A 26,231-nucleotide genomic window follows, 5' to 3' on the forward strand; every position below is an offset into this window, starting at 1 on the left:
TGGAGATGCCGGGGATTGAACCCGGGGCCTCTCACATGCAAAGCGAGCGCTCTACCACTGAGCTACATCCCCGTTGTGGACATGGCTGTCCAATGCGCGTTTTCCACGGCTGCACCTGAGATTGTAATGCTCTCAAATATATATTCAGGTGGGCTAATAAAAGTTGGAAAGTACTTAACATCATCACAAGAAGATGCTAAAAATTCAAATTAATTAGAATAATTATACATTAGCTATGTAGCTTCTGCTTGGAAATAACTAGAATTAACGAAATAATATGTTGCTTTTCAATATTTGTTTATTTACTTTGCATTTTCCACACCTGAAGTCTGCCTTCTCTTTGCGTCTTCTGTTGGCATTTAGCGCCGCGATGTCCATCGGGGGATGTAGCTCAGTGGTAGAGCGCTCGCTTTGCATGTGAGAGGCCCCGGGTTCAATCCCCGGCATCTCCAAGTACATTTTTTTGTGTTTATTTTACATTTTTGTTGTGTTTTCTTGATGCTTGGTGGTGATGTTTTCGTGTGTTGTATTCGCCTCGAAAAATATACCGATTTCGAGATCACAATCGATCGCATATTTTCGCTTCTTCGTAAAATCGATAAAGTGATCCATGTGTACACCAGGGCCGCAGCAGTGTGAAGCAGCTCTCTCCCCTCCCCCACTCAGTGGGGGTTCCGCAGCACACACCACACACGAGCCCGCATGATCGTTTCAAGCGAAATGTAAAATGCACGTCACGCTCGTGAGAAAGGGATGGCCAGCTGGCGGGTGTGAGCGCACGGCAAAGAACAGAGCGAGAGGCAGGCAGACAGCCATGGGATTGGCCAGCGGTTTCGAATAGGTTCCGCTCGCCGGCTGCGCGTTGCTGTGCGCCCGACACTTTACTTCAAAAGATTGAACGATTTTTGCACGGTTTGAGCACAAGTTCATTTGAGTTTCCTTCCCCCGATCGAGTTTTTGTTCCGTTCCACTTGAGATTTGAAAAAGAGCCGAAAGGGCGTTGCCGCTTGTAAATTCAAGGGATGCCCCATACGTTTTTGGAGCACTTTCCATATTCTTCTCTTCAAAATCTAGGGTGTTCGTTTCGTTCTCCTTCATTTGGGAATGGAATGCAATTTAAATCATTTATTACCAAATCCCCTGGAGGATTAAAAGAAACTTTTTTATTGCAGGTGCACGAAACTTTTGCCAAATCTTGCGACAGCCCCAGCCACCGCCTCCAGAATTGCATTTTCTCTTCTTATTTCTTATTTTGGTTCTGCTTTCTGTTTTTGTTGTTGTTGTTTTTGCTTTGCATATAAATTTGTTGGCTGCCAGAGAGGTATTCTGCCTAATCCGGCGACGTTTCTTGGGTAGCTGCATTTAATTCCGCGCCATTTCCTATAAATATTCATGCTAAGGCGAGAACCCCCGCACCACCCAAGGGGGGTCCACGAAAGATAAACAGAAAACAGAGCAGGTGGCGCCCTTCAGTATGGCCTTAATTAAATGTAAAAGGAGTCGCTCCTTAAATGCAATCGGACTCCTAAGTGGCAACTTATTAGCAATCTCATAATTGCCTCGGCGCTCTTGCCACCATTCCTGTCTGCCACATGTGTCTGGGGCAGGGGCTATCGAGTTCTGTTGGCACAACTTTTTCAAAAACTAATTAAAACGATAAGAGCAACGAAGCAGAGCGGCGCAATGTCGCCAAAGAGGCCACCGAAAAGAGCACCAACAGAACGCAACTTTGACTATTTCGCTTCGATGTTTATCTGAAAGATATGTCCCAAATTTGCATTGGCATTCCCACCGTGCATTTGCCTTTTGTTTGCCGTCCACGTCCCAGTCCCAACATCTACACATGTGTAAGGATGCGGGCTGGAAGTCAATTTACTTCAATGGCCATGCGGAAATTAAATAAATTCCATGAGCAGACGAGCAAATGGCAGGTGGATACCACCAACACCCAACACCCACCCGAAAATGACAGTTGTCAGCTGTCAAACCGAAACCTATGACAAAAGTACAGTTGACCACAGCATGCAGTGACGGGCAACGAGACGGGAGGACATTTCTAGTTGCAATCTGATGTATTTCGTTATTTCGGCATGTTATGTTTACTTTTGCAGCATTTGATTACTTTTTCAAGGCTTGTGCTGGGCTGTACTGCCGGCTCAGTCATGTAAGAAGAGGCTTCCCCTTATTGTTTTACGAAATCCGATTGAATATGTTTGGGGAAAAAAGGATTTTCAGCATATGGTCGGTGGGAGAGAGGCACATCCTGTGCTCAAATTGATTTCCATACAGGTAATGCATTCAGTTGGAAACCACAGTGGCTACCGCTGATAAGAAGCTGCCTGGGGGTGGCGGTGCAGACAATGGGAGTAAACACAGTTGGGGAGTAGAATTAAGCGCCCACGGCAAGAATGAAAGCGAAATCATAAGCCGTTGAACATGGAATAAAGCTAAAACCAAAATTTGGTCTACAAATATTGTATATAACTGACTATTTCTCTGATTTTATATCTGATCTAAAAACTATCTAAAAGTATGCTGCACACTGCGCTGTCGCGTTTGGTTCGAGTGTTCGTTTGTTGAGTTCGAACGCGATGGGCTCTCTTTGGTATGAGCGTTTCGAATTTTGAGTGATTTTTCCCATACGAAACAACAATCACGATCAAACCCAACACAACTCGACATCGAACTCCAACTTGAGTGGCTGGTAAACACTCAATGCTAAACAAGTTACCAAAAAGCAAGTTAAAGTTAAAAAGCCCGCGAAAGCGTTAACACGTTCCCCACGGATCTACCCGAGCGCGCTATAGCGATAACAACAACTACAGCCACTCCTCTCTCTCTTGTGCGGCACTCACTTTGCCTCTCTCTGTGGTCGTGGAACATCAACAGTTAGTTTTACTGCCACCTGTGTTTCGTGTTTCGTGTGTTTCTCTCGGTTCGCGACGCTGCCAGCAGCTCCTTCATTAAAAGATAAGCAAGGCTTAAACGGCTACAACAACGCGTGTGTCGTGGCTGTGTGACTGCGTTTGCATACAAAAAGCAAAAGCAGCAGCAGGCAGCAACAACTACAAGCCGAGCAGTAGAAGAAGACGATAAAGAAGAGCAGCAAAAACAAGCACACATTGAAAGGGAATCTATTTGCCTGAACAACAAAAAAGCAAAGAAACGGTAAGTTGTGATGAAATTTGCACTCGACTCGTGTGTGGGCCAGCCTTGATACAGTTGTAGCAGCATTGACCACCACGATCTTGAGACAGTTGTAGAGTCATTGAATTTGAACTTCTTGACCTGACTGCCATTCCAATAGGTTTGCCGATGGGTTCAAAAATTCTATTTATACGTGCTGCCGTATAACCGACAGTTTAAATGCAACCCATCCACAAAATAGTTGTTAACGACTTAATGCTGTTAATAAAAACCCGTTTAGTTTGAGCGCTGGCCAAATTGAAAGCAATGAAAATTGCATTTGTAATAACTAAAATTTAATAAACAATTCGCACACGCAAACCAAAAAAGAAGCGGAGACAGAGTCACATATAGAGAGAGAGAGAGAGAGAGAGAGAGAGTGGCAGCGAAGAGGCCATAGAAAAAGAGAGAGGTAAAAAGCGAATCTCTATGCACTGGCTTTTAAACGCCATAAATAAACAAACGAAATTCAAATTAAAATTCATTTCTATTTCTGGCACAGCTCGAAAAAGTGTGGCCCTGCGTTAACTGTTTTCGTGCTGCGCTGCACTCGCCGCCGCCACTGCCACAAGCCTTACATAATAATTGTTTTGATTTATTGCCCTCTCTGTCTCTCTGCATCTCGGGCGGCATTCGCACACTCGCCACCCCTCCCGCTCTGGCACATTGCATAAGGCCGTTTTCAAATGCGACGACATGCATGCCATTTTTTTGTTGTTGCTGCTGTTGTCTCTTGCTTTGGCTTTGCTTTTGCTTTTGCTTTGCTATTCATAATTCGCTTTCAACTTTGCGGGTTTTTCTACTTCTCGTCCACCTTCTCCTCCGTCCGCTCCCCTCCTCTGTCGGCGGCTGTGTCAACTCAGGTATTCCAGCAATGTGTCCCCGTCACAAAAGCAGGTTTCTTCTTTGATGGTTTTTATTTTGTTGGTCTTTGGTTTTGGTTTTGGTTTTAGATTTTGTCTTTATTTTAGTTCGAGTCGTTTTCCGTGGGGAAGGGGTGGGGTGCTGCTATTAATTCACCGGTTTACTTCACCTGATCTCTGGTTGTGCATTTCTGTCGCGTGTTTTTCTGGTTTTCCACGGTTTTTCTTGTGCGGCTGGGGTTTTTCTTTGACGCAGCTTGATTCCCAACTAGATATGATCTTCTCTGGCCCTGAGCGATCTCTGGTTCCGTGCCCGATGCTATGCTAATTCGATTAATGACTCCTGCTTTGGTATTTAACGATCAAGTTTTGCATTTAACACAGTTACAGATCGATTCTTTTTGGCACGTTACCCCTCAATCAACCTGTTCTTGTGGATAATATGGAATAAATGATTTGAGTGCAGACAGAATGGCAAAAATGATCGTGGCCTGGAACTTTCTTCGAAGAATTACCGATCGTAATTCCATCTAAAAATTCTGCTTAAACAGCCCAAAGAGTGATCATCGTAGCCTTGAAAATTCATGCCAAAAATGTTAATCTCGCGCTCTTTCGACGGATCTTTTCCAAAGAATTTGCAAATTCCCGCCTGTATCTATTTATCATATTTGGGTAGACTTACGGGCGGACGTCTCGTGATTCATGAGGTTTACTTTCCCACCATCCATTGACAGCCAGTGGCATGTGAAAATCTCCACAAATTGCAACGTTGATCAGCGTATGCACAATGGATGTACAGTGTACACTGTACACCATGTTCTACACATATTTCTACATTGTAGATATATTTTTTTTGTATTTTTCAAAGTTTGTTTTTGTGCTTGTTGTGTTTGGCTAACAATTTGCACACTTGGTTCGGCGCATTGTTTGTGTTTTATTATTTCTATTTAAGCTGGCAATCATCATAATTTTTTTCCAATTGTTAATTTATAATATTCTCAAGGTCTGAGAAAACCATTGACGCAGTAGACACTCGACAACAAAATGCAACGAAACGACTCATCGCAAACCCAATACGATAATTTATACAAAAACTTACTTTTTCGCTTCGTTTTGTTTGGGATAAACTTTCGAAAAAATAGAAGAATAAAATGGTATAAATTATACAAAAATATCTACGTTATTAAATGTCTAGCCCATTCCATTTAAAGCTCCCGCCGTGATAAATGAAAACGAAAGCCCCCAAAAAGTGCGCAGAGTCTTCTCCAGAGATCTTTCACACAAAAATATATAGGATTTTTCTGTTCCTTCTTTTTTTTTTTGCTGTTGATTGGTTGGACGGAGGGACCCGACCCAAACAAGATCCCAGCAGCAACCTCAAGAAACGCCTAAAAAGAGCGGCTGCTGCGAAGGGGCTGCTGCTGCTGCTGCTGCTGCCACAAAAACGAGTACAAAAGCCAAAGATATTTCAAAAGGCCAGCACAAAGAGCCACAAGCAGAAGAGACGAAACGCAAGGCAGGCGCGGGGCAGAGCCGAGCCAAAAAAAAAACAGGTTCTAGAATCAATTTTTATTTTCTCAAGCTCAGCCAACTAAAATACAAAAAAAACAACAAAAAAAGAGTTACAAAAAAAAAAGAATGAAGCAAAATCCCAGACGAAACAAGAAAGCAAGCGGAATTATTAAGCCCAAAAACCGAATTTTAAATACTCTCAAAAACTAAAGTTGAAAGTGGAAAACATATAAGTATTGAAATTAAAGATCATTTGGAAAGCAGAATAATTTTGAAAAAATTGTTGTAACCAGAAAATTCGGTAGTGCACAGAAAATAAATTCCATTTAGTAGACCCCATGTGAAAGTGTATCTTTATCTTCACTTCTTTGGGATGTGTATTCGCCGGCTGGAACGCACGAAAAATATTTGAGGCAGAGCTCCTCCACAGCATCCACGCAGAGAGAGAGAGAGAGAGAGAGCTCTAAGTGGCTCTCTCTCTGGCTCTGCAAACTCTTTGACTCTCTCACTCACTCTCTCTCTCTCTCTTGGGCGATCTTTATACACATACCTTCCTTTTATTATTATTTTCATTATTTTTTTTGTGCTGTTGGTGTCTCAAAATGTATCTGTATCTGTCGTCAGTGGCTGCTTCAGGGTGTGTGTGTGTGTGTTGAGGGCTTTTCTGTGTGTGTTTGACTAGAACTTTGTATGAGCAAAAAAGAACAGCAAAACAAGTTGCCTAACATGGCTTACAACAAGAAATTTGTCTTACAAAAATGTGCATGCCTCTTCTCCTTTTTGGGCATAATTTTACAAGTATTTGCTTATTAAAGTTTCTGATTGATTGCCGCCCAGAAGTACAACCAAAAAAGATATTCATTACGCGTGTATCCGTTATGCGAGAAGAACTGAAAACCTGAAACTCAGGAAAAATGATCTGTCTGTTTTGCCCCTCTGGGGCGTTGGGTTTCTCCTTTTTTCTTCTCATTAATGAAATGAAACGAGAAGGGTAATTACAAGATTCACTTTTTTGTATATACACAGACAGAGTTATGGTTTAGAGGCCTCTAGCTATACTTGTGTATTTACCATCAAATTTCTCACCCATCGTGCAGTAAAACATTTCCTTGTTTGGTTAAGCTCATTGGGGGGTTATTGTCATAAAATTGTGCAAACTATTCCCAATGTAAAGTGATATTTTATGCATTTAATACACGAGAAACCAACACAAATATTTACTTGGCCCGTTTGACATTGGTCGCTGGGGCTGGGGCTTAATAAATGCTTATGGCCAAGCATTCAAGTGTCTTCTTCATGCAGGTGTTGCTCTCAGCTTGAGCCCAGTGGCTGGAGGGGGTCAACGTCGGTTTTACATTCACATTTACAGCGGTTTTTGCCATTGTCATTGAATAATAGAAAAATGATAACCAAGCAAAGTGTTATTCGACTTTAAAATTACCCTGGGAAAGGGTTTTAAGTAAGAGACTATAGACCAAGAAAAAAGATAGTTAAACATGAACAATTAGTTGGTACTTACACTCGAATGCATTTACTTAAGATTGGGTTCTGTTCGAACGAGTTCCCTTGGCAGCTTTACCCACGTTCCGTGTTCGCTGTGACAATGCAAAGAATAAATAAATCCATAACCAGTTTCGCAGAGAGTTTTCCCAGCTGTAAAAAAAAGAGAGAGAAGACATTTGTTAACAATATTCCCAAGCGAGCCAGCGGGGGGCCACAACAACTGACAGTCACTCATGAGGCGCACACGCAACGCATCTGCCCCGAGATCTGGGAGGGAGGGCGTTGGGAAGGCTGCTGCTAATGAGTTTTCTCTCTGGACCAAGTGATTCATGAACAGAAACAGGGCTTGAAACTGTCACCACATCCGTCTCTCAGTGCGTCGCTGCGTCTGTCGCTAAACTTGCTAAATGAACCCCAAAAAAAAACTTCTTGGCTCTAATCATTTTGGCGTCATATACCAGCAAACAAAAAGAAACTGTATTACTTGCATAATTACACCCATGAATTCGGTGGAATGTCAGCGCTGAAGGTGCCCAGCAATTCTTAATTAAAATCAAAAAAAGATAAGATAAGCGATAGGAGAATCTATTTGGCGGGCAGGAAAATATAATATTTGATAAAGTCAAACACAGAAATTAAAATGTGTCTTATGTCGTTAAGATAATGTCAATGCCAATATATACAACGACTACTTTACGCCTACGAGTACCCTCTTGACTCTGCACTCGCACAATCCTCGATGATTGGATCTATCCAGATAGCTCTTCGGACTCTCTGTTGGTATAAAAATCTCAGTTGAACACTGAGCTGTCGTCAGCTTTTGCGTTTAATTTATTACGTAGACTTTTCCAATATTTCCTTAAACAAATAAATAACCTTTGAAAATTCTTTTGCTGTTGCCAGTTTTGTTTTTGCGACTGTGAATTATTATTATTGTATATTTTGGCTGGCTTTAAATGTGGCTCGTGATGCATCGTTTCGTGAAATGTGAAGGGCTTACATAATACTTATAAATGAATCGAGTTGTTGCGCGCCTTGCTGGGCATTGTCTCTCGCTATTTATGACAGCTAATTGCACACTTAGGCAACGGGAGGGGAATCCTCTCTCCAAAGCTTCATCTTAATTGCTGCTGCCATGATGTGATCATCATCAAGATGGATCGGATCATAATTTAAATGTTAAAATCACAGCAAAAGAATTACTTTCATAATTGTAGGCCCCTGTTTAGCGCTTCAAAACGCTGCTTGTGTGTTCAAACTTTCCATAAGCGAACGGACATCGGAGTAAACGGGAAGTAGCCCCAAAGACTCTCCACTATTGATTTCTAATCACACCACTTGGCAGGGCTATCTTTAATTATTTTCCATTTACTTTTGATGGCCCTCATCACGACTCAAGAATATCTTATTACAAATCAGTTCCCATGAAGTTCCCATATCTTTTATAGCCATATAACTTCCATGCCTCCTCCCACATCTGACTCATTCGCTTAATCATTTCTCACTTTATTCAGAATGTTTGCCTGGAGCTAAGGCCCAGCAAGAAGCTGCTAGAAAATGAATCTTTATCTCATTAATTTCGCTGTTTCCTTTATCATTTCCCCGGCTTATCACAAGACTTTGCATATTTGCACGGAAACTATAATTAAATACGGTGCGAAATTTCCAAATTAAATGAAATTTAATGAGAATTTACTTGGAAATATGCCGCATGGAGTAAAGTTCCCGTCACGTGAGATATTTATATAGGGATTTACCTGGGATTTTTGCTTTAACGCAGAAGAGTTGGGGGTGTAACAGTGGCTGTGGGAGGTAAGGGACACAATCAACAATCGAAATCATCTACCTGGAAGTGCCTAATGGCTAATTTGCTTTAATGATGAGAAACCGCTTAAGTCAACAAACAAGCTGCTGCTGCTGCTGCTGCTGCTGCTGCCACACAATGTCTCTCCTCTCTCTGTCTCTCCAGCCAAAAGTTAAAGGGGGAAGCAGGTGTAGTCACCATACAAATATTTATCTATGGTTGTGTGTGTGCGTACTTCATGCTTGATTGCCAATTTCAATTAAAGTTTGCTCCATTCTCGGAGAGCTCTCTGATACGCGGATGCTCGGAGAAACGGATAGAAACGGCAAAACGACAGATCAGCGAGGAGGTACAACGGGAAATCGCTGGACGGAACGAAGCGAACAAAAAAACCGAATTATAAATGTAACTAAAAATACTTACAATTCGAGCAGAAGGGCCACAATTGTAATGGGCAACAAAAAGTTACAAAAGAGTAAACCAATTTTAAAGAATACATTTTTTATTTATTTATTTGTATTTGATATTTTTTCTTAAAGAAAGAAATTCCTTAATACAAATTTGCCTTAATATCATTTTAAATGTCAAACAGATTGAATTCCTGCATTTGATTCCCCATTTAAGTGAATAAATTTACGTGCTCAAATTTGCCATTAAATTCGCAATGAAACGTTAAAATTATATAATTAAAAGTTGGGTAATCCTTTAATTAGTTTTCATATTATTTCTCTATTTATTCACGAACAGTACTATATACTGGCTTAGTCCATTCAGTTTCCATCCATCAATTTAACGATAAGTTTTGTTGATTTTCTGTGACGTTTTTTGTTGCGCCAAAAGCCACTTCCCGCTTCGCTACCAAATAGAAATCGAATCAACGGCAACAAAAAAAAACAAAAACAAAAACAAACTTTTCAGACATGCGACTGCGAATCTGTATAAACAATTATTATTATTGTATATTTTATTATTATTATTTCCCACTGACATTACCCATCCATTGAGAGAGTCTACAGGTAAACGCTCTCATTGTTGGATTCTGAATTGAATTTTTGTGTTCGCTCCATTGTTTACCTTTGCATTGGAATTATAAATCGCTTACAATGGAAGCTGTTCGAGTTGGAGTGGCGGGAAAGTCAAGGTCATATCCCCAAACACGAGCCTCATCTTGCTACCCCTCTCCATCCCTACCCAGTAAATGAAGTCGCGTACTCATCAAGAGGCTAATCTTACGGGTCTGCTCGCCAAAAGCGATGATTCAACTTTTGACAGAAACAAAAAACACACACAAAAACATAAATAAAAAGCAAACAAATGTTAAGGCAAAGGCGGAACAAAAATGACTTTGTAATTTGCAATGCCTGATTTTTTTCAATTTCATAAGTTCAGGGTCGCATCGATATCGTATCCGTTGAGTGGCTTTCAAAATGACGGGGTAATTAATAGTGCGAGCGAGCGGATATTTCAATTGTGGGAACAGAAAACCGACTGTGATATCTGTGTGGGGGAATTTGCATACACTCCGGCCCTTTCCTGTAAGGCAAATAAATGTCAAGCATCGTCTTGACAAATGTACTTATTTTTGTGTGCAAATTTTCGTGGCAAAATCACGCTTCCGATAAGCGGCTAAGTAGTGAGCGCATGCAGTTGGAATTTTCCAACTTGAGCACGGGCCATAAAGTTATTTGGTAAGCAGCCACAATTATGGCAGGCACTTGTCCCCCAGATATGCAGTGGAGGAGGAGGCGGAGTAGGAGGCCCCCAAAAAACTATTCCAATGCCATAAACCATACATAAACACGTACATACGATCCGAGTGAGGTATCGAGCAGACTGCTTTGGCCAGGGTCCTCAGGCTTTGTCCTCTGCCCCCATGTGGGTCAGCATATTGTCAATGTTACCACGGCGATAAGGCTACTCTGCTGAATGAATGAATGAAATATTTGTGTGTTATCATCGCTGATTGCCATAAAGATATGTCTCCATGCTCCGTACCCCACCGTTTAGGCAGAGTGCAGAACTGTTCTGTTTCATATTTGAGTTGAATTCCCAGAGCCGAGCAACGACAAAAAGCTCATTACGAAATCTTGCAGTTTATCAGCAAATGAGCAACTTCTACACACCAAATGGGGTCTAGAAGTTACCCTGTAAATAGTAATTACATTTAGTTGGTTGTGCGAACATATCTACCCCCAGTTAGCATCCGTTTATGGGGGGTAGGCAACCTTTGAAGAAAGCAAAACATTCCGCCAGAGAACTCATTTCGCTATCGCTCCGACAGTGAGGCGCAAGTAACAAGAGCCAGCGAACACATTTTAAACTCTTTCTCTCTTTCGCCCCCACAGCCATAATGTCGCCACAAACATCACCGAAGACACCGACACCGCCCACATTGCCGCCGGGCGTGACCAAGACCTGTCACATAGTGAAGCGACCCGATTTCGATGGCTATGGCTTCAATTTGCACTCGGAGAAGGTGAAGCCGGGACAGTTTATAGGCAAGGTGGACGCCAAGTCGCCGGCAGAGTCGGCTGGCCTCAAGGAGGGCGATCGCATACTGGAGGTGAACGGCGTGTCCATTGGCAGCGAGACACACAAGCAGGTGGTGGCACGCATCAAGGCGATTGCCAATGAGGTGCGCCTCCTGCTGATCGATGTGGATGGCAAGCCCATAGAGATGTCGCCGTCGCCGTCGCCGCCTTCGCCAGCAGCCCTTTCCAATTGCAGTGAACCAACGAATGGCAATGGCAATGGCACTCCCAGTGTGAATGGGAATGAGAATGGCAATGGGTATGAGGGCACCAAACAGGAGATGCCCGGCGCCAGCGCCAACATTAGCAGCATCAGCATGGTGAGCATGAAGCGATCCTCGAATGCGAGCAGCATCCAGAGCGGCAGCACCATGAATGCCAGCGATCTGGATGTGGTGGACCGAGGCATACCGCCGCCGGTGGCTGCTGTTGTTGTCGCTTCGCCCCAGCATAATGGCAGCAAACCGTCCTCGCCGTCGCCGATTAACAACAACACATTGACGAGCACGCCGCCGCCGCCACCTTCCGCCACGGTGGCCACCATGAACAGCAATGGCAATGTGTACAGCAGCTCCAATGGCAACACAAATGGCACGTCCTCGCCCACAGCCGCAGCTGCAGTCGCGGCCACACCCACAGCAACCACAACAACAGCAGCTCCTATGTCAGCGTCAGGAAACCGGGCGGGCAGCCTGAACCTGCCACTGACGGTGGCCGAGATGCGGGCCAAGCTTGCCTCCAAGAAGAAGTACGATCCCAAGAACGAGAGCGTCGACCTCAAGAAGAAGTTCGAGATCATCCAGAAGCTCTGAGCGGACACCCAAACCGTCCCACAAAAAGGCACCCGTACTTGTTATAAATTTACACGAAGCAAAAACACAAACCGATAGCAAAGGTTAACCCGAAATCCATGTAGTACGTCGGCAGAGCTGAGCATAAATAATGTTTAACTATTTAGTACGAGTCACTTATGAACTAAGCAAGTTTTTTAATTATTATCCATTAAGCAAAGGACGCGAATAGGAAGGCGCACAGAGAAGCAAACGAAAGAATTATGTAAACTAATATATATAGAAATCTTTGCGAAGACAACTCTCAAATTGGAGTTTGGTTGTCGCTTTTGTAGTTCTTCCATTGAACAACTTTCCCGTTGAATATGTATTTAGTTTTGCGCATATTTTTCCACAGTAAATAAAGCAAAATTATAAATAAAAACCAATACAAACGGGGGCAACTGTTTAGGAAATGTTTCAGCTGTTTAAACAAGTTCTTTGAAACTCTACAACTTGGAGTTACTCGAGCAGTACGAGTAGATTTTAATACAAGTTTAATTCCCCCACTAGATGGCCTTAAAACAGGCCAACAAATGACTCCTATAAACCTATTAAACCTACGAGGAGAGCTCCTTTCGCTTTAGATTGCAGAGCGCAGCGGCCACAACTAGCATCTCGTTGAGGTAGCCGAGCATTGACTTTTGTTGTATGGAGCTGTGGTGCAGCATTTTGAACTCTCGCAGCGTGTCGATTGTGTCGCGCATTTGGTCACGGCAGGACGGCTCCTGCAGACGCAGCGTTGGCAGCTGCACGGACGTGGCACGCTTCGAGATCAGTGCTCCGTCCACAACGGACAGGGATTCCTGGCTGGCCAACTGTCCGGTCAGGCGCTGAGCATCGTATTTGCTGACTGGTGGCTTCAGCTCGTCCAGTGATGCGGAGTCATCATCCTCGATGGCATCGTAAATGGAATCGGAGGCTGACTGCCGGCAGCGGGGCACTGCCTTGCCGGGATCCGCACACAGCGTGAGGTAGTCGGGTACGATATTCCTGAAGTTGCTGGCCTCGAACAGCTGCAGGTCATCGTACTGGCCAGGATATGCGCTCGAGACGTAGCTGATGATGCCTGAGGGTACAGCAGAAGCTCAAATGAGTTATTGGGAACCATTTTGGATGGAATTTCAGCACCGTTCGTGTTGATGCAGAGTATGAACTTGTAGGTGGGGCAACTGAAGTCCAACGCCTCACTCACGTCCGTCTCCACGCACTCGATCATGGACCGCAGATGCATGAGATCGGACCGGTAGTCCAGCGGCGTGTGCTTCAGCCTGTCGAGGAAGTGATTGGCGTCCGGCCAGCAGATTAGTGGCCTCAGGCAGCGTGCCAGCTTTATGATGCTCCGCTTGAACGTTTCCTCTGCATCGGATTCGCTCAGCTCAAAGCATTCGGCCAGCTGGGCAAAGGACTCGTTCTGCCGCAGTTTCCGCAGCGTTATGCAGCAGTCCAGGTGCGTGACGGCTGCACTGCGGCATATGTGGCGCTTCAGTATCGACAGATGCTCGCTGGCCAGTCCCAGGTACTGCATCGAGGCGTTCTCCATCTGGCGCATGGTTATGGAGCGCATACTCCGCTGTTGTGGCACTTCGCGCTTGACGAACACTGCCTGATGCACGGCGGACGAGATGCGGGAAGCGGGTGTCACAGCAGGCGTAGACGGGTTGTGCAGCAGACTCGACAGCGTGCTCCTGCTGGTGGCTGGGTTAGCTGTTGCACTTGGTGTCGCTGCGGCCCTCTTGATGATCGTGTTGGGCGGCAGCGAGCTGATGGCGATGCCCAGGGATTGGCTCGATCCACACTCCCTTTTGATGGCTGTCGCAGGCTGACCAGTCGAAATCACATACTTGGGATTCTTCAGCGGAGCTGTCGATTTGTACGTTGCGATTAATAGTTAGTCCCACGTCTGAGGCTATCACTTACTTGCTCCCAAGGCTGATGGTGTTGTCGCCCTCTTCATTGCGGGCTTGATCAGCGCTGGTATTTTGTTGAGTATGATTCCAGCGGAGTTGGCGCTGACCATGCCATTACCCGCTTCCAGCTTCACGAATTGTTTCTGCATTGAATATTCACCGAGTTTCGAAATTAATTTTACATTTCTGTTGTGCTCTTTGCTTCTTCACACGTTTCCACATCAGCTGTTAATGCATACGGTATTATACTACCAATTTATACATTTTATACCACCCATACCACAGCGCAGTCTGGCAGCGTTGCGTGTCAACAAAAAAAGTTTGTTTGTTTTCAATTTGTTGTTACCTTCATAATCTGCATTGTGTCCAGGTTTTTCGTGCGATAAACCAATGTCGGCTGTATAGGCACCAGTCCAGTCGCCGATTTGCGGCATTTCATAATTGTTAACGACATTAATTTGATTTTTATTTAATATTTTCTGAGTGGGGGGTGCCACCAGTGGGACCGCGGAATTATCGATCAACTATACCAACACACCCACGGAAATATACCGAAATGTACTCTTTCATTTTCAAGATATACCGCAATCATACCGTAAATCTTAAATCATTTTTCTCGACTTTGCTCTTCTGTTTAAAATTACCAGCAAGTTAGGACTCTCAGCTTTCAAAATGTAATTTTACTCGAATTATCATTAAATTCCCCACAAGATTGGCTTGTTTTCCGACCCTGCTTCTGTTGATTTGCTTACGCAATAAGCTTTAAACTAAAAAGGTCTACTTAACATACTTGTTGCTCTGCAACTATCGATTGTCAATTATCGACACTGGCCGCAGTGCTGGTAAGTGCGCAATGGGCCGCACGTTGGCGGGCAGTTTGTTTTGTTTTGGTTTGGGACTGGCTCACTTCATTTTCAACCTTCGACGTGCTCGGCCACCGCTGGCAACCGCTGAACTTGTGTCAAAACGTCTTTCTTCGTGCCGTTTCATTTCGGAAGTAGTGAAATCGGTTAGTGGTTCATATTATATACGCTTCTGACGTTTTTTTTTGGGGTCTATGCTTTCGGCTTCCGGTGATCAGTGACGATTATTGTTGCCGCTGCTGTAGCTGTAGCCTTCGGCCAAAACTCTGCTGTGACCGTGAATATTTCACACATATCACACCCCGTTTACCGCCCCGCGGTCGAAAACGCGTAACGCATAAATAATCAAGTAATTTCCATGCAATTCAGCGCGGAGAATCTCTGTCTCTGTGTCGGTGTGTGTCCCAACCTGTGTCGGAATGGAACAGTGTTTTCCCTTTAAAAAAAAAACAATAATAATCTTGCCCAACGCAAAGCAGCAAGCAGAAACCCATTATCAGCTCCAATTGCGCATCCATCCGACAATCAGAGATAAACAAATATCCGTATCAATGCGATCCACTTTCAGCGATAAGTAAGCCGCAGAAATAGGAGGAGGAGCACTGGGTGGAGGTGTGGCACTGTGTGGTTCACTCATTTATTTATTAGCCTAATTGTTGCCTGCTTGAACGCCGGTTGAACGCACTTCCACAAAAGAGCTCAGCGAGGGTCATGGCAGCGCGGCTTTTCAGTCAAATTAAATTTTGTTTGTTGTTTCTTGTTGTGTGTGTGTGTGTGTGGGGGGGGGATAATCAACGTAAGCCGCAGCCTCCACCCACAACACAGCTGGAAAGAGCTGGCAATAGGCGCGGCAATCGACTTTTGCCATAAGTGATTTCAGTTTTTAGTTGTGGGGGAATAAGTCAGCGTCAAAGGAGTCCAAGAAAGGCAGCTAAGACTCAGAAATTGTTGCGAAATAGTTCATAAAAACTGATTAACTGTTTGCTTTGCTAAACCCAATGCCAAAGTCAAGAACTTTGAGTGTTTAGTTAGGGTTGTAGGCCATGTGATTAATGTGGCTCAATTGTGCGCAAACAGGCTGGAACATTGCAATTAACTGGCAACACACACCCCCCGCCTGCACCCCGCTGTCTATTTGTAGTTGCACCGCCCGCAGGGCCCTCTTCACGTTCGATTTGAATGACGCAGATCGGTTAACTGTGCAAAAGTGCAAAGCCAACAACTAATGATCTGAACAATGTTTGCCACCTGTCTGTAGCTGTAGCTGTATCTGTAGCTGTGTCCATGTATCTGTATCTGAGTATTTGTCATGCCTGTCGCGGTGTAAATTACAAATTGCCAACGCCAGCAGCTCCAAACAGAAGCGCTGCTGTAGCCACTAATTTACCCATTTTCATTTTAATATATTTTTTGTTTTGTTTTCTCTCTTTTGCTGACCACAGAATTTAATTGGCTTCATTTAAGATATATTATAATGTTATGTGACACTTTGTGGATATGCACTCCTCTCGCTCTCTTCGTCGTCTCCGATTTGATTAACCAATCAGCAAGCGAAAGTCAAATTGCTGGCACGCCGAATTGGAGCAAAATGGGGCTGGGGGAGAGGGGAGAGGGGGTGGTGTGTGTGCACACCCGCTGCGCCTGCGTAACTGCTGTCAAACTGTTGTACACAATAACACAAATGTTAACAGGCTCAAAATGCTCAGAGTTGCCTCTGCAGAGAGCAGCAGCGCCGCAGCGAGCAAATGAGACAAAAAACAAGTCGAACAACCAATAAAATGAGCAACAACAGCAACAAAATATCAATCAATGAAATGTGTAACTAACAAACAACAAAAACTTAAACTTTAGGCAGCGTTCGGGCCAATCGTCAGTCGTCGGCAGTCACTTGACACTTTTGGTTAATAAAACTTGCTAATGAGTTTTGCGTTTTTTTGTGACTGCACAGCCAATGGGAGGACAGGAGATTGGAGCATGGAGCAGAAGCTAGTTAGAACAGGATAAGCGCAGAGATTCCAATTTGAGCAGCCAAAAGAGCTTGAAGCAGGAGGAACTGCCGCTTCCAGCTTTACAGCTTCTCAATCGATCTCTCTGGCTGCTTAATGATCAGCTAAGCATGGGCTTTGTGCTTAATTGTCAGCCTTTTGGTGGGTTGTTTGCTCGGTCCATTCATAGAACCGACATAGTCGCCTGCCTGCCTGCCTGCCTGGCATAGCTCTTGTCCATTGTAAATCGACTAAAATGAAGTGCGCTCATAAATATTTATTAGCCATTGCTAAATTGGGCACTAAGTAGTCGATAATTTAAGCAGACCACAGAGCAGAGACCAGTCCAGAGACTCGACATGAAAACAGCCTCAACATTTGGCCGATTTGGTGGGCTGGTGAATGAAAAGTGCAAATTGTCGGCTTACCCAAGAGCCAAGACAGAGCTGCAGTCGAGGTTGGAGTGGAGCGGAGTGCAGTTTGGAGACTCTAAACACAAAACACGAACTTAAGCGCCAGTTGGGGACGACATTAATTTATGGGCGCCAAACATTTTGCCTGCCATTTAAGCGACAAAGACAAAGTAGCCTGCCTGCTGCCTGCTGGCTGGCTGCATCTCAGCGATGTTGCTTACTCGGCCAGGAACGTGTCGGGATTATTAATTAGCCCCAAGCCAAGCCAAGCCAAGCCAAGCCAGAGAAGACAGCGAAACCTGAGCACCTTGTTGATCTGTGGGAATATTTTGTGCTTTGGGCAGGCCAAGAAGGAAGCAGAGACCAGCCCTAGGATTCATCCATTTGTTTGACAAACTTCTAGAGTGTTTCCCTGCCCAGATTGTGCTACACCCCGGAGAATAATTAGTGGAGCGGTTTGGCGCCCCCCCACATAGCATTTGCCGATGACAATCGGACAAACGCTGCTAATTGGCTGCGATTTTCCTGCCCATTAAGCGTAAACTGTCTGGCTGCCTCGCGATGGATTAACATACGAAAATGACTACAAATTGCACCAAATAACAAAGCCAAAAAACACAATGCCAGGCCAAAATCAAACCAGCAGAGTGTGCGGGTTTCATGAACTGCACTCGAAGCGTGAAAACGTGATACAATTTGAGTGTTCGTTTCGAGCTGTAAGCGCTAAGCGATAAGTCGGGTCCGGTCTGGCCTGGCCTGGTCTCTGGCCATAATCTGCGCCCAGAGATCACAATTTGCGAATTGCGCGCGCAGTTTGGAAATCAGTCAGTCAGTCAGACACTCGGCAGTTGCTTGGCTCCCAGAAATAGTAACAGTCTACGGCTTTAGTTTGTTTTATTTGTATTCCACGCGGCTGTCCAATTACAAGCGACATGAACATAAATAAGATTTTATTAAGTGCTAATTTCTGTTTGCTGTTTAATGCTCAAAATGGTCAAAACAACGCCGAGCTGGCAGTTGGAAATACGGCAAAAATCCACCCAAAGGTGTGAGACTTAGAGCAGGATTTCCCCCCTGCACATCTTCTATCTGCCAAACTTGTACAATGCCACCAGGGCGACGGCCAAGAGAAGCACCACAAATGCCACACTGCCCCAGAGTGCCAGCGATTTGGAGACGCCTAGGAGCTGCCTCACGGCTGGCACTTGCTCCTCCACCACGCCAGGCATAATCACACGGAAGGACAGTTGGTTTAGTTCTGAAACCTCTGTGCCATTGCCTGCCGCCGCTGTCGTGTCGGCATTGCGTCTACGACGCTGTGCCACCGAAGGCAGACAATCCTGTGCCGTCATTTGGCAATCCTCGCGCTCCAGACAGCCGCTGAGGCGCATGGATATGACGAGGACATCGCCACTGCGCATGCCCGGAAACATTACCGCCTTGAAGTGGAAACGCTGACCCAGCGGCGGCTCCACGATGGGCGAATGACTGCAGATGGCCTGCATGGCAGGGTTCAGGCAGCCCCGCGAGCTGATCAACTGGACCGTGTTGAGGACTTCCCCGCCAGCAGCGATCCGCTGCAGCTGCACATCACTCAGCTTGGTGTAGTTCCAGCCTGAGAGACAGAGAACTTATCATGCCAGGTTCCTTTTTCCTGCATCTTCCACTCACCATCGCCTGCCAGGACATGGGCACGCAGCAGCAGCTCCTCGCCCAGCTGCACCGCTCCGTTGGTCTCCAGGTGGCGCGTGTAGCCATTGCTGCCACGTCGCAGCAGCTCCACGTGGGTGCGAAAGGCATTCTGACTGCCGCCATGCGCATAGTTGCCCACGCTGCGGGACTGGCTGCAAAGGGAGGAAGGAGAAGCAGCCGATTAGCATCAATCAACGGCCAGGGCAGAGCCTTCGATCTACCCACACATCATTGGCCACGCCCATTTTGAGGGCATGCGTCTTGACGGCCACTCGCTCCTGGGACTTGCAGCGCAGCGTCAGAATGGAGTCGCCGCCGGTGCGCAGTCCCCTGATGGCGGGGAATCGCAGACGCAGGCACAGATCCTGGCCGCAGGAGCGCACGCCGCAGCGCTCAAAGTCCGCGCCGTCAATGTCCAGCAGCAGGAAGCTGCGCGCCAGCTTCAGTTCGCAGCGCTTGTCCTGCACATCGTCGCTGTCGTGATCCACCGTGGGTGCGGCCCCCAGGAAGCTGTCCAGCTTCAGCACCGCCCGAAAGAAGCCCGACGGCAGGCAGCGCATGTCCTTGAGGCGCAGGCGCAGCTCCCCGACGCTCTCGCTGGGCGGCAGATAAACCGGAGCGGGTGTGGAGGGTGCATGATAATCGTAGCCGGGCGAGTGTATGGTCTCAGTGTCCTCACCCGGATCCTGCACGACAATGGGCTGCGGGGAGGTTGTCACAGGACTGGCAGGCGGTGGGGGATAGTAGTAGGCGGGGTAGGACTCCTCGCCGGGCTTGGGGCTCTCATAGCTGGGTCGCTGCTCAATGGCAGGCGGCAGGTAGTGCTGGTAGTGCTGGCTCAGGGGAATGAAGTTCTGTTGTGCCTTGGCCTTGACACTTCGATTCTCAATGATCTCCGGCAGACTGAACTCCGTGGGTGCTGGCGTGACGGGAGAGCCATAAAAGGCAGAGGGATTCAGCCCGAGCTGGAATGGCGATCCCAAATCCGTGGGCGATGAAGCGAAAAGGTGCGACACATCCGCCCGGCTGCCACGCAGGAGCAACACGAGGAGCAGGCTCACAATTGGCTGCTTCCCGCTGGTTGACATTCTGATTGAACACTGACTGAACGGGCACCGGGGGAAAGTGACTTTATAAGCAAGAATTTGACCCGAATTGCGTATGGAAACCAAAGCATTCGTCACTTTCCAGCCGGCCAAGGCACGACTTTGATGTTTGATGTTTCTTTTTTCGGGCTGACTTTCCTTGGTCACGATTGATTGGGGGCGGGGGGTATTGGGTGAGGTTATGTACAGCTAATTGTCAAGTACTCCCCAGACGATAGAGACAACGCATCCTCTGGTCATCCGTTGTGCCACAAATCATTTGGCCATTTGACATCTCGCTTGCGTTGAACTAATGACAACAACGGCAGCAGCAGATACAGCGGAAAAAAGCGTCAGCTGGCAGGCAACAAACATCATAGCCGACACAGGTTGCCGCATAGCAACATTTTGGCCATATTGCGGAGCCAATCAAACTTAACGAGCCGACAATCTGTCCGATATGTGCCCGAAATGGAGTCTGGCTCTGGCCATCAATGAGCGTCATAATCGCATGAAAAGGCCACGAACTGGCTGTAATTTTCGAGCAGCTTTAACGTGTGGCAAGGTGCTTTCAATGCTGTCCCTTTACTTGTGCTCTGACAATTATGAATCAAGTTTTTGCTGCGATACGATCGATCGATCGATCGATCGCTGCATCTCCCCCAGGGGTAGCCACGGAGATATTTGCCAAATGGAATGCAATTAATTGAATTTACAAGAGCGACAACACATCGTGGGGTAGCTATCATTAAGGCAGACCAAAATAAGACACAGACCAGAGCCTCTGTCAGTTAGTTTTGCTGCTCGAATTTGATTTACGATTGCGTTGCCTTTTCCCTCTAGGATCTGATCTCTCTGCTCACATTTCTGTCTAAAACAATGCCCGGCAGCCACGATAATTTCAGCCACGGTTTCCCCATGGCCAGCACCCAAAGCGAACGACTGCTGCAGGCACAGAATCGGCGCAAGTTCAGCTTTCCGGCCACGCTCCATTCCGCCTCGCTGCTGGAGGTGGGACAGCGCGAGACGACCAGGAGGCGCCTCAGCAATGTCAGCGATGTTGTCACACGCAAATTGTCCTACACCATTGGCTGGAAGGCGGCACAAATACCCGCACAGGACATCATCACACAGGTGGGTGCAAGAGTTGAGATTTGAGTTGATTTTTAGAGCCTCTAATCCTTGTGTGCTCTCCAGGGTCGCTGTTTGTGCGGACACTACATCAAGCGAAGGCTGAGACGCTCGGGTTTGTTCAACAAAAAGTTGGGCCTGCAGCGCATACGCAGCATTCTCGGCTCCACCTCCATGGGCATTGTGCGCGATGTCTTTCCAGCGGTTCAAGTGGTGCGTAATCCCCGCCAGCCTCTATGCCACTGCTACACATTCTCCTTGCAGCTTGGCGATGAACTGGAGCGCATGCATCCGCGTGCCTACAACGGCGTCGCTCGACAGATTTGTCGCAATCCCGGCGGCGAGTTCCACACACCCGATGCTGTCAGCCTGCTGCTCGGGGCGGTGGGTCGCGAATTGTTCCGTGCGGACATCACCTGGAGCAAGGTCATTTCGCTGTTTGCCATTGCCGGCGGCCTGTCCGTGGACTGTGTGCGCCAGGGGCATCCCGAGTATCTGCCCAAGCTGATGGAGAGCGTCTCGGAGGTGATTGAGGATGAGCTGGTGCCCTGGATCAATGAGAACGGTGGCTGGGTAGGGCTTCTTGCTTCACAAACATTCATTGCAGCTTCAAGTTTAATGTGTTTGCCTTTGCAGAGCGGCATTAATACCCACGTGCTGCCCACAACCAACAGTTTGAATCCGCTCGAGTGGACGACGCTGGTGATAGGCGTGGTTTTTGGCCTCATTCTGCTTTTTATGTTCTTGCGTTTCATAGTGAGCACAATAATACCCAAAATATATCAACGATTTACGAACTGATTTACGAAGTGCTACTGCCGTTTGAATTTGCGCGCCAAGAGTGTGCAGCACTGCTTCACCGTTCTGTTAACTGTGCAGCTCTGTTACTGTTAAGCAGTGCTTTTTGGCTCTGTTAAGTTTGTAGCTTGAGAATTTGTGTGATAATCGCGCGATCTTCCTATCTTTCCTCTCTCTACAGCCATTTTAAATATAAACAGAACAGCAGAGATTCATTAGGCTTCAGGAAATATCTAGCCAATACTCAGAATATCTGCCAGACTGTTGCAAAATCCATCAGAGCTGATAACACCAAAATTCGATTATAATCCACTTGATACAATTGTGGACACAAAGATACATGGTATATAGACGGTTTATTATTATTATACAAATGGCGAGAGAGGGAAGACGGAAAGGTAGCTTCTGCGGACTAACATTAAAATTCAATAAATGCAACAAACTTCTCAATTCTTGATCATAGAATCTGATCTGATATTATTATGCCACAGCACGGCTCCACGTGGCTCCGCTTACAACTTGCCGGTTAGCTCGGGCACGGCCTTGAACAGATCCGCCACGATGCCGATGTCGGCCACCTGGAAAATGGGCGCCTCCGGGTCCTTGTTGATGGCCACAATCGTCTTTGAATCCTTCATGCCGGCCAAATGTTGAATGGCGCCCGAAATGCCAACGGCAATGTATAGATCTGGGGCCACGATTTTGCCCGTTTGTCCAATCTGCAGATCGTTGGGCACGAAGCCGGCATCGACGGCGGCACGGGAGGCGCCGACAGCAGCGCCAAACTTATCGGCCAGATCGTAGAGCAGCTTGAAGTTATCGCCAGACTTGAGGCCACGTCCACCGGAGATGATGACCTTGGCGCCCGTCAGCTCGGGACGGTCGGATTTGGTCAGCTCTTGGCTGACGAATTCGGACAAGCTGCTGGCATAGTCGCCGGCTGCGGCCTGCTCGATGGTGCCGCTGCCTCCACTGGTGGCCGCTGGCTGGAAGTTGGTGCCACGCACAGTGATCACCTTGACGGCGTCCTTCGACTTGAGGGTGAGGATCGCATTGCCCGCGTAGATGGTGCGCACAAACGTGTCCTCGGACTTGATGTCAATCACCTCCGAAATGGGCGACACATCCAGCTTGGCTGCCACACGGGGCAGCACGTTCTTGCCAAATGCCGATGCTCCAGCCAGGATGTGGGTGTACTTGAACTGCGCCTGGGCGGCCACAATCAGTGGCGTCAGCGACTCGGAGGTGAATCCCTTAAACGCGGCATTCTCAGCTACCAGAATCTTGGTGACGCCCTCCACCTTGGACAGAGCTTCGGAGGCCTGCAAATGATTCGATGTTTGTTCGTGTGATTATGCAAAAGCATCGAGAGAGCAGCAACAAAAGCAACAACATACGGGTCCGCATTTGGTGCCTGCCACAAGAACCGTCACGTCACCGCCGATTTTCTTGGCCGCCGAAATTGTGTTCAGTGTGATGGGATTCAGTGCCTCATTGTTGTGCTCCGCCACCACCAAGGTGCTCTTGCAGCGCTGCAGCTGCAAAAATATTCAATTATTTAATCATTTTCATCCAGCAGCGCCTGCGCCAGCGGCCATTTCAGGGTCTTACAAAGCTGCTGCGCATTAGGTTACGCGTGTTGCTGGCAAACATGGTAAAAGGTTGTGCTGGGTAAACGAGCTGCGGGATGTTCCGATGAAACACTTTTATTTAGTTGCTACAATTAATTGTTAATTAAACAAAGTCCAAAGGTTTCTCAGCTGTGTGACCGCGAAATTATCGATAAACTTCAGAAATGTACCGAAATATACTTTTTCATTTTCAAAATATACCGTAAATGTACGGTACATCTTGAATAATTTTCTTTGATTTTAATGTTCCGTTTAAAATTACTGTATAGTATGGATTCTCGGCGCTAAATCTATAATTTTATTATATTTATCAATCTATTTTCCACAAGTTTTGATAGTTTTCACGACTTCTGCTTGTTGGAATTAAGTTTAAAACGGAAAAGGTTTACCAACAAAATTAGCATAAACGTTACGTGAGTGGGAATGGATAGCTACGTTTTGACAGCGCACCTCTCACAACAGCTGATTTCTGACTGTCTGGCAGCGCCGTAATTTGTACATTTCGTTTCGTCACATTCATTTTTAACAAAATTAACAAAAAATCAAAGTTTAAGCCTTAGCTGAATTGTTAATAAACATTATCCAATGGGCAAAGGCGTACCAGATAGGTGGGTACACTTGAATTGGCACTTAACTCGCTATATTCGAACTAATTTGCGTTTGTTTTTTTCCGGCGTGCGATGCGCGCTTGCAGATGGCTTAATTACAGTGCCATAGGAAAGCGTGTACCCGGTACGCGATTCATAGCATTCAAGGTGCCGCTGAATCAGGTGGGTTAGCTTTCCCCTTGCAGCCAAACCGGTTGGCAGGAGAGGAGCGAGCGATTGATGGATGCTGAAAAGGGCCCACCAGGACCAGGGGACCACCAAGCGAGCGCCAGCCAGAGCCTCTAAAAATAAATAACAACAGACAAAAATTTGTGCATCGTAATTATGCATAAAAGTGGCAACTGGAACATGTTGCTCTGCACTCGAGTGGCCGAGTACTACCTACCGACCCCACATGAATATTAAATTAAATTGTTTTTGCTTAATTAAATAACGCCACAGAGAACGCGGGACCTCCTGCTTATTAATTGCCTTGCCCCGAGGCCAGTCGCATAAATTGAGCAATTTTTCGCATGTTATATGACTCTTCCCCCTTGTATTTGCCCTTGCAGAATCTCAATACACGTGTGGACGAGGAGCTGCGACTGGGGCCCGAATCGGTGCTGGAGTCGGTGCCCAATCTGGGCATGATCATCGATCTGACCAACACAAACCGCTACTATCGCCCGCAGTCCTTCACGGAGAACGATGTGCTGCACCAGAAGCTGATGATACCCGGAAAGAAGACGCCGTCAACGGCATTGGCACAAAAGTAATTACAATAAATTGAACGTTTTAATCATTTGGCTGACTCCCAGGAACTTTTGGCCATTGCAGATTCTGTCACTATGTGAAAGACTTCCTCGCGGTGAATGTGGACAATGGTGAGTGGGTGCGAAAGAGTCGGCGGCCGTGGGAACGCTTTCACGTCAACAATTCCAGATGCATATCTGTAGACACAATTAGACCCGCAAAATATATGAACAAATCATATCAAAAGCGACTTGCCGTCGTCGCACATGCAATTACCACGTATCCCCAGGCCCAGGCGCAGGCCTAGGCTGCACTGCCTCCAGAGATTCCTATCAGTCAGCAAGCGTAGAGCAAACACAGCAGAGCCAAGTGGCTCTGGCCAGAAGGAGAGAAAATCTATTTAACCTTTTAGCGCACACCAATGTGGGCGCGCACACACTCAATCAGTCAGTCAGGCAGTGAGGCAGTCAGGCAGCCAGGCAGTCTGTCGGGAGCTATGAGCTGGGAGCTGGGAGCCCGAGCAAACAAATCACTTATGCTGGAGCTCAGTCATGCCTCTGCACACAAAAGGGAAAAGGCATTTCTAATTATACACAAAAGGCAGGCACACAAAACCGCATTTCATTTAAATTTTCATAACTAAAGAAATGCCAAGGCGAGGACAGACAGGACAGACCTGCCCAGGCATGCCAGTCTGCTGTTATGTTATACATTTCGTACCCTCTAGGGTATTGTAGCTGAAGTTCCTCTTGTCGATCGTTGCAGCTGGGGGCGTGCGCACAACCCTTGATCTGGCGCTAATGTATGTGCGAACAGCCTCGTTGCTCGTTGCAAATATGCAGAAATCTTAACCAGAATGCATTAAACGTGGCTCCAGAGCCCTGTGGCATAATTAAAACCCGATCTGGCGCCGCTGTGCAACCAAAATAAAACAATAAATAAATACGCGAAGACTGCCAACGAACAAATCAGAGGGAAATAAGTCAAATTCAAGGTGGTCGCGACTTGTCAACGGCCAGAGCCAGTGCCAGCAGAAGAACGGGCCATCTGCAGTTTGATTTCTGATTTACAGTGGAATAAACGTCTTAGCTTTAACTAAGACTCGCAGGCAGCTGCCTTTTGTGAGCTTTTGGCTCCACTGTATTGTCTCTGTC

The 26,231-nt window shown here is 46.4% G+C and overlaps 6 protein-coding genes and 2 non-coding genes across 15 annotated transcripts in view; 4 read left to right on the plus strand and 4 right to left on the minus strand.

Annotated features, from left to right (window-relative positions):
• Trnaa-ugc lies at positions 1-72 on the minus strand. Its single transcript has one exon. It is a non-coding gene; the product is annotated as a tRNA-Ala (tRNA).
• Positions 73-380: 308 nt separating this feature from the next.
• Positions 381-452, plus strand: Trnaa-ugc. The gene has a single exon. It is a non-coding gene; the product is annotated as a tRNA-Ala (tRNA).
• Positions 453-2,678: 2,226 nt separating this feature from the next.
• LOC117580988 (Na(+)/H(+) exchange regulatory cofactor NHE-RF1) lies at positions 2,679-12,274 on the plus strand. Of its 4 annotated transcripts, none has more exons than XR_004573618.1 (3): positions 2,679-3,168; positions 5,774-5,779; positions 7,644-7,656. XR_004573618.1 is itself a non-coding variant. In XM_034267797.1 (3 exons), the coding sequence occupies exon 3, from the start codon at positions 11,219-11,221 to the stop codon at positions 12,209-12,211; it is 993 nt and encodes a 330-aa protein (XP_034123688.1). In that variant the 5' UTR covers positions 2,746-3,155; positions 9,754-9,775; positions 11,213-11,218; the 3' UTR covers positions 12,212-12,274. The 4 variants fall into 4 exon arrangements, 3 of the variants coding, with proteins under 3 accessions (XP_034123688.1, XP_034123679.1, XP_034123696.1); XM_034267797.1 differs by lacking the exons at positions 5,774-5,779; positions 7,644-7,656 and adding exons at positions 9,754-9,775; positions 11,213-12,274 and having other exon boundaries at positions 2,746-3,155; XM_034267788.1 differs by lacking the exons at positions 5,774-5,779; positions 7,644-7,656 and adding an exon at positions 11,214-12,274 and having other exon boundaries at positions 2,747-3,168.
• A 362-nt stretch (positions 12,275-12,636) lies between these two features.
• On the minus strand, positions 12,637-14,645 carry LOC117580961. The gene is made up of 4 exons (XM_034267751.1): positions 14,486-14,645; positions 14,150-14,282; positions 13,361-14,092; positions 12,637-13,298 (listed from the first exon to the last, which is right to left on the minus strand). The coding sequence occupies exons 1-4, from the start codon at positions 14,591-14,593 to the stop codon at positions 12,790-12,792; spliced, it is 1,482 nt and encodes a 493-aa protein (XP_034123642.1). The 5' UTR covers positions 14,594-14,645; the 3' UTR covers positions 12,637-12,789.
• LOC117581009 (bcl-2-related ovarian killer protein) lies at positions 13,241-22,117 on the plus strand. 5 transcript variants are annotated; one of them, XM_034267830.1, is made up of 5 exons: positions 13,241-13,251; positions 20,529-21,311; positions 21,375-21,521; positions 21,573-21,881; positions 21,945-22,117. In XM_034267830.1, the coding sequence occupies exons 2-5, from the start codon at positions 21,057-21,059 to the stop codon at positions 22,107-22,109; spliced, it is 876 nt and encodes a 291-aa protein (XP_034123721.1). In that variant the 5' UTR covers positions 13,241-13,251; positions 20,529-21,056; the 3' UTR covers positions 22,110-22,117. The 5 variants fall into 5 exon arrangements, with proteins under 5 accessions (XP_034123721.1, XP_034123712.1, XP_034123731.1 ...); XM_034267821.1 differs by lacking the exon at positions 13,241-13,251 and adding an exon at positions 15,063-15,148 and having other exon boundaries at positions 21,021-21,311; XM_034267840.1 differs by lacking the exon at positions 13,241-13,251 and adding an exon at positions 15,063-15,148 and having other exon boundaries at positions 21,068-21,311.
• Positions 18,285-20,411, minus strand: LOC117581043. The gene is made up of 3 exons (XM_034267880.1): positions 19,318-20,411; positions 19,072-19,244; positions 18,285-19,015 (listed from the first exon to the last, which is right to left on the minus strand). Exons 1-3 carry the CDS (start codon positions 20,178-20,180, stop codon positions 18,486-18,488), a joined length of 1,566 nt encoding a protein of 521 aa, XP_034123771.1. The 5' UTR covers positions 20,181-20,411; the 3' UTR covers positions 18,285-18,485.
• A 435-nt stretch (positions 22,118-22,552) lies between the features above and the next one.
• LOC117580978 (electron transfer flavoprotein subunit alpha, mitochondrial) lies at positions 22,553-23,871 on the minus strand. Its single transcript, XM_034267776.1, has 3 exons — positions 23,718-23,871; positions 23,504-23,644; positions 22,553-23,428 (listed from the first exon to the last, which is right to left on the minus strand). Exons 1-3 carry the CDS (start codon positions 23,757-23,759, stop codon positions 22,619-22,621), a joined length of 993 nt encoding a protein of 330 aa, XP_034123667.1. The 5' UTR covers positions 23,760-23,871; the 3' UTR covers positions 22,553-22,618.
• A 324-nt stretch (positions 23,872-24,195) lies between these two features.
• The window catches only part of LOC117592605 (GATA zinc finger domain-containing protein 10-like), a 30,647-nt gene continuing 28,611 nt past the window's right edge, over positions 24,196-26,231 (plus strand). The window contains exons 1-4 of the mRNA XM_034286488.1: positions 24,196-24,345; positions 24,432-24,507; positions 24,897-25,096; positions 25,162-25,208. Coding sequence (XP_034142379.1) covers positions 24,323-24,345; positions 24,432-24,507; positions 24,897-25,096; positions 25,162-25,208 — 346 coding nt within the window. The 5' untranslated portion in view covers positions 24,196-24,322. The remainder of the gene's footprint in view (positions 24,346-24,431; positions 24,508-24,896; positions 25,097-25,161; positions 25,209-26,231) is intronic.

This window comes from Drosophila guanche, unplaced genomic scaffold (genome assembly GCF_900245975.1).
Source record: "Drosophila guanche unplaced genomic scaffold, DGUA_6, whole genome shotgun sequence".
NCBI lineage: Eukaryota > Metazoa > Arthropoda > Insecta > Diptera > Drosophilidae > Drosophila > Drosophila guanche.